A 10332-nucleotide genomic window follows, 5' to 3' on the forward strand; every position below is an offset into this window, starting at 1 on the left:
GACACACAACAACAACAACCATTATGTGCAACATGAGAGCCATCTGCTCATATCTATCAACCACAACAGCAAATCTGAATCAGAACAGTGCTTACACAAAATTTATTTTCACAAATCAGCACTTGCTCAATTGTTTTGAAGAACTCTTGGGATTTTATCAGGGTTCCTTAAACAAAAGACCTATAATGCCAGACTAAGATGAAAAAAGATTCCCAACATTATTGATCACTCACTGAAATAAAAATGCTAATAACTGGAGTAATGACACTTAACACATTCTTCCATACTAGTCACGTTCATCACATGCAACTAGAGATCATTATTACAGCTGTTTCTCTCACTACTCTGTGACACACAGAGGCCAACAATAAACCTCTGTAGACTTACATTTAAGACATCTCCAGAGCATGTTGCTACAAAATAATTATATCTTTAAACTGTGTGTGCACACACATGCACCTGCCCTAGATGTTTTCATGTACAGTACAAAAAAATTATGCAGGGTGATTAAAAAAGAACACCGCAAAAGCAAAGCTGTTCTTACTTGGGTTTGCATCATTCTTTTTGAATCACTCCGTACTTTTAAAGTAGTGTTGCACACAGGGCCATGATGTTGCCTGCTAGCATTGATCCTTCACTTAATAACTAACAAACAATGACATTGCACCCTTAAGATTTAAATTCTAAGCTAAATGCAAAGACAGTAAAGACATCCCAGTGCACAAGGATCTTACACCAAAAACCAGGTCAGTTTTTAAAAAGGATGCCTATTAAATATTACATTTACATCCAGCCTTTCTGCGGGGGGGAGTCACTCAAAAGCAGCTCAGAAACAGGTGCTTTCTATGTGATGAGGGGGGGAAACAACTTTCTTTACAAGACTTCAACAACAACTGATCATTGGTTATTTTTCATCAAAGAATCCCAGAGATCCTTACACCAAGTGGCCTCCTGGGGGCAGATGACTACATTCACTCCCAGACTGAACACAGCCAAGGCTCTGGAATAAGCAAACGTACCTGTTGCATCTTCTTGTATTCTCCAACTCTGGCATAAGCCATGAAGAGATGGGAATGATACTCTTCACTGTTCGGAACTTTCTTCACAGCTGCTTCATAGAGTTTTGTGACCAGCTCGGCTAAATCAGACATTTAAGAAAAAGCCACACATGTGTAAAGATCCATAGTCTTCCCACACCCACAAAGAATTTTACAGAGTACAGGCCTGCAACACAATCCACAAAACAGTGATACCTTTACTGGACCAATTAAAAGCACAAAAGTAACCAAAAAGTCAACAAAAATATGACACTCTTAGACAACCATGGGGCTCCAGTGTTTTGTCAAGGACCAATATTAATATTTGTCCTGGCTCCCTTAAAAAAAAACTAATGCAGCACTCTGAGCAGCTGGATCCAGCCACATTTTGATCTCCTGTTCTATCCAGGAACAATGCTACATTACAGGCATTGTGAAAGTATTAAAAGGACAGACCTTGCTATGTGGCACCACAGCCCACCACCAGGTAAGTCTGTGAGGGCCCATTTGAGGAGGAAGGAACCCTCAAAATTAGAGCTTCTCCTAAATTGTACAACCCAAAATTAAGCAACCTGCATCAAGAGATGTCTATTGTATAACATCATTTAATCTTTAATTTTTACATCTTCTCTATCCATTAGGTGAGTGATGGTTAAAATATTAGTGGGACCTCCTGTAAACCAATTTTCCCATTGCACCATCTTCAACAGACACCAACAGTTAAAGCTATGGACCAATTTGAAAAATGGAGGGAAAATAACTATAAAACTCACGTCGATGCATTTCTCGATATAAGATAGTCAGAGCTTGCAATGAATTGTCATCTGTAGGTTCAAGGGCTGCTACTTCTTGTGCCAGAGTGAATGCTTCATCTTGTTTCCCAGTTCTCTGCAGACCAATTGCTTTCAAAACCTGAACATGGATTAAAGCAGTGGCTTTTGAAAGTACAAAAAGAGGCACTGTAGAAAGCAATCCATTTGTAAAGTAAATGAGAGTAATGATGGTTTGACAGGCGGCATAGTGGTTTGAGTGTTGGCCTATGGCTCTGGGAGCCCAGGGTTCAAATCCCCAGCCACCCACAGATTGACCTTGGGCAAGCTGCACTCTCTCAGCCTCAAAGAAAGGCAATGGCAAACCTCTTCTGAAGAACGCTTGCCAATAAAACTTTCATTATAAGTCCACCATAGGGTCACTGTAAGTCAAGAGACTACATGAGGGCACACAACAACAAAGACCATATGCCATACGCAGAATGTCACAAATTTAATTCCCGACACCTCCAGGTAGGGCATAAAAAGACTGTGCCTGAAACCCTGAGAAGCTGTTGTGAGTCAATGTAGAAGACAGTGAGTTAAATGAAAGAATGGCCTGACTCTCTCTGGACCAACATATGGGTCTGTCTCCCTCTACCATGAAACACATGGACTACTCAAGTCAGTACACAGAAACATCTAAGCTCTGATTCAGGTGGACATGAAACACAATGTTGGGGGCATAACAAAAGAACTTCTGTTCCCTAATACAGATGATCTGGGTATGTAAGAGGCTACTCAGCACAGCGAAGTATAGTTATAACGAGACACACACACACACACACACACACACACACACAGAGAGAGAGAGAGATGGCCTTCCTCCACATTTGACTTTTGCAAATTTGATTATTCACATATTTTATTAATATATTCTTTCTAGGAATCTCTAGGTCCTCCAGCATGACTCTATGGTCAACTTCTGCCAAAAGTCACACTGGAGGACCTAGAGATTCCTAGAGAACACGCCTCGAGGCATTTGTAGGTCCTCCAGTGTAGGTCCTTTATGGTCAACTTCTAGCAGATCTCAATCACAGACATGCTTTGGAGGACCTAAACATTCCTAGAGAGTTGTTTGCTCAGATTAATAAAAATCGTGTTTTTTTTATTTGCAGTTTTCCACTTTCACAGGAGTCCTGTGCCCTTAACTTGAGCAATTTTTTCCCAACCAGGACATCTATACTCTGTTATAAGTAGACAGGAAAACACCCAAATATTTCCCCCAGCAACTTAATATCAGCTTTGCTCCAGCTTAAAACTTACCCTCTTGTGTAAACTCATTATTAAACATGCAAGACACAATGTTTTTTCTTGGTTCTTAACCTGAAAAGCTCAGGACCGGCCAAATAGTGACAAAATTTGCTTAAAATGAAATGAAAAACAAATATTGCAACTCTAGAACACAGCAGTTTTCAAACATGCTTATAAGTAACCATGCAGTACAACTCCCTGCAGGGGTGGGGAAGTTCACACAAAATGTTCCAAAGATAGGAAAGCAAAGAAACCTCCTCCTGCCCTAACTGAGATAAAACCATGACACAATTAGAAAGCATGATGTTGATCAGCTGGACTATTTGACAAACTTGATCTAGCAGGCAACCCGTCTACATTCCAACCAAGGTTTTGGAAACCAAAAGTAATATTCCGTTCCTCTCAGGTCTTAAGCCTATTCAAAAGGGAGGCTGTTTACTAGCTGCTCCAATCCCAGTTTGTCCTCAACTATCTCAATCCCGCCTCGCAAAATGGCTTTGTGCAACAAAGGCTTCTTAGCATGATTTCTTGGCCCTATGTATGTGTCCCTGCTGAATAAGGCAGAAGCCATATCACCCCCAAATGCATACCTAGTCTAAGTGCTGCTGGATCTGTTTCCAGTACATGTATCTGACAGAAAGCAGAAACTGACCTGCAGGTAATCGCGGGTGAACTCCATTCCACCGCTCCCAAAAAGTTTAGAATGTAATTTTTCAGAATCGTTAACTGACTTTTTCCTTTGCAAGTAGCACAAACTGTTCTCTTTGTTACAATTCTGCTAAGTTAATGCTTTAACATTTTGGGCCACTGTTAGATAATACTTGACCAGCCCTAATGATCTTATTATTATACTGCAACACATCCATGTAAAAAAGATACAAACTGATTCAAGTTTTGCCTCTCCAATATTTGGACTCTAGATTAAAGGGCCAAAGTTGCTCTGATTTGTTAGGCGTTTGGAAAACAGAGAAAGTGGAGGTAATGAAGGGTCAAACCAGGAGCTAGGAACTTGTAGCCCTCCTAATGTTCCCCACCTCTGTGTTAAATGGGAAGAGAGAGTCATGCATGAGAGGGCTCTGAAGCACAAACCCACCTCTCTATCTTCCCAGAAAAGTTGATATAAAAAACCCTGATCCCCCTCCCTGTCCCCATTCTCCAAAACAGCAGTGAAAAAGACAAATGCTCAACATCAATGCTACTCAAAGTGGTGGTCCACAGACCAGGGCCGGTTCACAGGCCATTGGCTACCAGTCTGCAGCAAATTTCTAGGAAAGCAAGAAAACAGTCATAGCCAGAGGGTGCAAATATAGCATTGCTTCTTGTCACATTGGGAAAATACACTACCAGCAGTGTTGCCAATTTCTGGGGGATTCCCCGGAATCTGGGGGATATAATTGATTTCTTTCTGTGGATTTTAACTGAATAATAATAATAAATATTGGGGAATTCTGGGGATTTTGGTAAAACATTCCGGGGAATATCTTTGAGGCTTGTTGGCAAAACTGACTACCAGTCCCCCTCATCAGACAGGCTGAGAAGCACTGCTGTAGCCCAATTCAAGCCAGAAAAGCAAGAGCACAGTCTGGCCCTGGCTTATTTAAGATTCAAGACACAGACAACTTAGCAAGTTAAAACAAACAAAGCCTAAGCTCACCTTAGCACAGTGTAGATCTTTGTGTTTTTTCAGCAGCTTGTCTGCCTGCTGGATTGCCATTTTATTATTGCCATTATCAAGATAATCTACAGAAAAAAGGAGGAAAAAAATCACACAGGTTACTGCTGTAGACTCTTCAGGTGGGTGTCTACTCCAGTCTTCTTATGGGTCTGTACTCTCATTTGCCTTAATTTAGGGTCATGTACACACACATACACACACACCCCTTACATTTTAGGAATACCACTAAGCCCTTTGAAAAGCATTATGAAGAGTGGGCTCTTACACTGAGCAATGGGACATGTCCTTTCCTCAGCTCCCTTGGGAAGTAGGCCGCCATTACTGCTACTTGATAAATGGGGAATTAAAATGCCACAAGACACTGTCCACAGTGGAGAAGAACTCAAATCCTTGCACTTGATGGTTCCAGACAGAAGAAAAGTGCAAAAACAGACTTCAATCTAACCTCAACCCCTACTAACATTTCAAGGGAGACCCAAAGGAGTAAAACAGGATGGAAAATAATATTTGACAAGCAAACGATCTACAAAGGTTTGGCTGGCAATTCAATGGAAGCAAAAGGGCAGTGCCAAATATCTGTTCCATCTAGCAAAAGGAGTGCAGCGCAGTAGGGGAATTTTTCTCTAAAAACAGACACCTGGGTGAATGAAAGCTGGAGAAATTGATGGGTATTAAAGCGGGAAAACCCCATCTTGGAGGGCCCACAGGAGGATCACAACAGCCCCCTGCACCCCTTCTGTCTCTTGTCAGAAAGAAATGCTATGGTATGAAGACATCTCAGTATTACCTTGACTTTCTGATTCACACTCATAATGTCACACGCCCCTGAACAAATCATGAACAACTTTCAGAAAAAATTAAATTGGCCCCTTGCTAGCGTTTGCTTAAAGTTGATGCATCCAGCAGCAATGTGCCTTTATGCTGTGGAGACCCCAATGCATGAATGAGGAGGCTACAATGGAGAGTTAATAAGGAAACTTTATGGAGCAATTGAAGAAAAGGCCAGGATGTACGGAACACAAAACTGAAACAGAACAAAGACTATGCACCAAACCACACGTTTCCCTAAACCTAACATGCTGCCAAGTTCCTCAACTGTAGCAAAATTATTTCAGCTACTAGAAATACAAGTTGTCAAAAAGCAGATTAAGCATTATTCTAAGGGTGCAGGACACAGGGAAGAAGGTAATAGAACTTAATTGAAGTTATGTACATCACATCACAAATTAAGATCAAAGGCAAACACCTCTATGAAGGTATCTTCCAAACGTCATCAAACACAAAGCTGAATGTTGCTGAAATCTGATTAGAACCTGCTCAAACATCACAACAGCTAGATGAAGACTTTAATGTAGTTTTCTCCAGTGAAAGCATGTGGCTTCTCTGTGATACTGACATGAACCATTCAAAACTGTAGAGTAGCTTTCTCCAAGTTAGTGGCCCCTAGCTGCCTGAGCACACTGGTTGGGGACTGCGGCGGGGTCAGGAGTCCTGCAGTAAAAAAGGGGAAAGACACTGGAAATAAAATACAGACTTCCACATTTGTGGCTTTGACTTTTGAGGGTTTGATTATTCACGTTTTGATCAATATGTTCTCTTTAGTAATCTCTAGAGGTCCTCCAGCATGAGTCTATGCTCAACTTTTCCCAGTCATGCTGGTGGACCTAGAGGATGGTAGACAGAAGACTTCTCTAGCCATTTGTAGCTCCTCCAGTGCGATTCTGTGGTCACACTCTGGCAGACATTGACCGCAGAGTTGTGCTGGAGGGCCTAGAAGTGCTCTCTCAAGTTAAAACAATAGTGGTTGTTTAATTGCGGCTTTTCACTTCCACAGGGCTCTTGGCCCCCTGATCCCAGTAAATGTGGAGGGCCTACTGTAAAGCCAAGAAAGAAGCACAGTTTTCCAATGTGACTGAAAAATGTCAGACGAAAGAAAGGTAGATTTTCAAAAGCCGACTGGACATTTTTTTAAATTAAATATGGACAATTTGACCATTTCTCTCCTGACTTTGTTTAGCAGTTGCAATCCAACATTGCAAGAGTGTACAAGGTTGTTATGTGAGAACATGTCTTAGTAATGAGGCTGCATCAGGCTTTCTTACATGATGTTTAACTACAAATTGACAATTGTATGCTTGTCAAAACATGACAAATTTTGCACTGGGAAAGCAGCCTTTGCTTGAGGGTATCCCTGACCCTACACATCTCAAAAGCCATGCTCCAACTTCCAGAACTTCACAGACAAACTTTGCAAACAAGACATAATAAATGAGCCTCACTGAACTCAGTGAGACTTACACAGGACTTTGGATTTATTATCTGAAGATCCAACAGCTACTCTGGGAGTTTGGGCCGCTAAAGAAAGAGCTCACATTTCTCATTCTCAAATTTAAATTTCTTTTCACAACCCCAAATGTTTGTCCTTCTAACACAAAGACCATGTCCAATATACAGATACATATATAGAGGACATACATATGGGCTGTTAGGAGAGATGGAAGACAATCCAAAGATTTCAGACCACATCTGTCAACCAGACTATAAATGGATATTCCAGAAATTTCTTTGGGGGGGGGGGAAATGAGAGAAAGGGGCAGCTCTTCAGGTTTAACACTAAGCAGAATTAGGTTCTGAAGTAGTTCATGGCACAAGACCTGGGGACAGACAGAACCTGGTAACCATACAACACACACACTCCCTTCTGTTGACAGAATTTGAAGCACAGAAATCGCCTGGACATTTGAGGCTGCAGAACTCCTCAAATCACCAGTTTGAACATCAGAGGATGACCAGTTCTGTCCCAGAACAGTCCTTCCTAACTCTCCCAATTTGTATTCATTTAAGCAAGTTAGAAATACCTCAGCTTCCAGAGAGTCAGACCAGTGTAGTGGTTTGAGCATTGGACTCTGGAGACCAGGGTTCAGATCCTTGCTCAGCCATGGAAACCCACTGGGTGGCTTTGGGCAAGTCCCACTCTCTCAGCCTCAGAGGAAGGCAAAGGCAAACCCCCTCGGATCAAATCTTGACAAGAAAATTGCAACGACAGACCTGCCTTCGGGTCACCGTAAGCTGGAAACTACTTGGAGGCACACAACACTAACCACCAGCACTTGCAAAAGCATACAAAGCATCCCAAGTTCTTAACCAACACACCTCTCAACAAAGCAGTCTCCTGAAGTAGGGGAATGGTGCTTCCCAAGCTAGTCTAATGACAAATGAGGATGGTTGCTACCCCAAAGAAAAAAACAGGTTCTCAAAGCGCCTTTGCCCCTTCTGACTGGAGGAGGCAGAGATGTGAAAAGAGGCAGCCTAAAAGGCTTGCAAAACCAAAGCTGAAATAGGAAGGGATTGAAAAGTCGTGTGGCATGAGCATGCCCTGAAGGAAGGAAAGAAAGACTCCAACATTGGCACTGAATGGGATGCGGAGAGAACCACTGAAGGATGTTGCGGAGCTCAAGCGATTGGTCGTGGAGCCTTGTTAAGGCTATAGCTGAAGCCATTCACCATTTGGAAAGGGTCAGCCCTGGGGGTTCAGAGACGCAGGCCCACATTGGCTTTCCCATCTTGCTTTGCGTTTGCTGCCTCAGACCCACTCCCGTGGGGCCAAGGAACGCCAAAGAGCCCAAGCCTCACAAACTCAGGGACCTTCCAGGGACCCTGCCTTGGCTTCGGTCTCCCCCGGGCCTCTTCCATCGCCTCAAGGCCAGCAAACCTCTCCTCCCGAGCCCACGCTTTGGAAACAGGACACAAAGCCCCACCAAACAGGCCTCTCAGACCTGGGGAACCTGTCTTTAACAATTCATGCCGTTCTGTGGGTCATCAGGGAGGCCTTTGGGTGCCAAGAAAAGTGGTCCTTGGGAGGGAAAAGCCCAGTTCCTCCTCTCCTCCTCTGGGATCTTGACCCCAGGAGCTCCAGAATAAAGACCCCCAGGAGGCCCAAGCCCTGGGGCCCAGCCCAGCCACTTCGGGACACCCAGCTCAGGGCCGTCTCTCCAGGAGCTCCACATGCTCCCTTCCAGCCCTGGCAAGGCTGGGGGCTCTGCAGGCCCACTCAGCCAGGAAGGCCCCCAATGCAGGGGAACCAGGAGGAGGAGGAGGAGGCCGGCCTGAAAGGGGCCCTCAAGGGCTGCCCTGGGCCTCAGCCGTTCCTCGGGGGGCTTGCTTGCACCTTCCGCCCGAGGCTTCTGCCAGCTGCTCCTCCCCCGACAGCCCCATCTTCTGGCCCGGAGGGAAAAGGAGGCCAGGGCGGCGCTTGGGCGGCCCCGGGGCCCGAGGGAGGCAAGCTGGAGAACGGGCCTCTCTGCACAAGGCAGCCTTCCCTAGAAAAGGCGACGGGACGCCGGCTTCGCCCCCAGAATCCCCCCCCCGAGAGATGGCTAGAGCCAGGGCCTCTTGAGCGCCCTCGCCCGACTCTCCCCGGGGCTGAGTCCCGCCTCCGGGGGCCCCGCTGCCTGCTCTCTTCGGCTAGATCTTGTCCTAGACTCTCTTCGGACCTTGCTTGGGGAAAAAGCCCAGGCCAGCCGGAGCGGGGCCTCCTTTCTCCTTCCTTCCCTCCCTCCCTCGCAGAGGGGCCTCCGAGGCAAAGGCTGCCCGCTGCGGAGCCCAACCCACACGGCCCCCGGGGGCTCTGCTTGGCCCCTCCGCGCCCCACAAACAGCCCGCCGCCGCCCGCCCTCCCTCCTTTCCTCGCTCGCTCGCGGGCGCCTCAACCCACAACTCAGCCTCTCTCTCTCGGGGGAGCCGCCTGCGAGGGCGGAAGAAGGCGGCAGCGGGCAGGGCCCCTGAGGGCCGGGGGCACCCTCTGAGGGGAGCCCGGGTCGGCGGCGGAGGGGAGGGCCGCGCGGGTACCGTAAATGGGCCGGAGGCGCCGGTCGTTGGGGTCCTGCACATGGCCCCGCGCCGCCATGATGAGAGCGCAGAACCGCAGCGCGCAGCCGGCCCCAGCGCTGGGCGGGAGGGCGGGGAGGGGCGGGCCAAGCCGGGGCGGGGCTTCAGCCGGCGCCGCCTCCGCCGTGGCTCCTCCCAAAAACAGGCGGGGCCCTGGAGGCGCTGGGGCCTAGCTCCCGGAGGCGGAGAGAGCCGGGCCCGGCTCGCCGCAGGGCTAGCGCCAGGCCGGCTCTTCGCCCCGAAACAGGGCCACAAGGCTCTCATAGCTGTATATATACATACATCCCCTTGTCCCTCTATATTCGCTAGGGTTAGAGAGACAAGACCCCCACCGTCAATATGGAGAAACCGCCAATAACAAAACCGCCATGTTTTGACCTGAGAGGACCCCTCTCTAGGAATCTCTAGGTCCTCCGGCGCAACTCTATGATCAGCGTCCGACAGACACTGACCATAGAGTTGCGCTGGAGGAGCTACAAAGGCCTAGCAGAGTGTCCTCTCTAGGAATCTGGGTCTCAGCGCAACTTTAGGTTAAAGTTGACCATAGAGTTGCATTGGAGGACCTAGAGAGAACACTTCTCTGGGCATTTGTAGCTCCTCCAGCGCAGTTCTATTAAATCCGTGAATAATCAGCGCCGCAAATATGGAGAGATGAGCGTATATATAACAT

At 46.6% G+C, this 10332-nt stretch overlaps 1 protein-coding gene across 5 annotated transcripts in view; it reads right to left on the bottom strand.

Moving 5' to 3' along the window:
* Nucleotides 1–9727, bottom strand: part of NAA25 (N-alpha-acetyltransferase 25, NatB auxiliary subunit) — a 32691-nt gene extending 22964 nt beyond the window's left edge. For 2 of the 5 annotated variants that reach the window (XM_042441382.1, XM_042441381.1), the window contains exons 1-4: nt 6022–6163; nt 4755–4840; nt 1811–1949; nt 1020–1138 (exon numbers count right to left, since the gene is read on the bottom strand). In XM_042441382.1, the coding sequence (XP_042297316.1) occupies nt 1020–1138; nt 1811–1949; nt 4755–4840; nt 6022–6100 (423 nt within the window). In that variant the 5' untranslated portion in view covers nt 6101–6163. The other 3 variants (XR_006100857.1, XM_042441383.1, XM_042441385.1) reach the window with 3 other exon arrangements.
* Between the last annotated feature and the right edge of the window lie 605 nt (nt 9728–10332).

Source organism: Sceloporus undulatus, chromosome 10 (assembly GCF_019175285.1).
Source record: "Sceloporus undulatus isolate JIND9_A2432 ecotype Alabama chromosome 10, SceUnd_v1.1, whole genome shotgun sequence".
Classification (NCBI taxonomy): Eukaryota; Metazoa; Chordata; class Lepidosauria; order Squamata; family Phrynosomatidae; genus Sceloporus; species Sceloporus undulatus.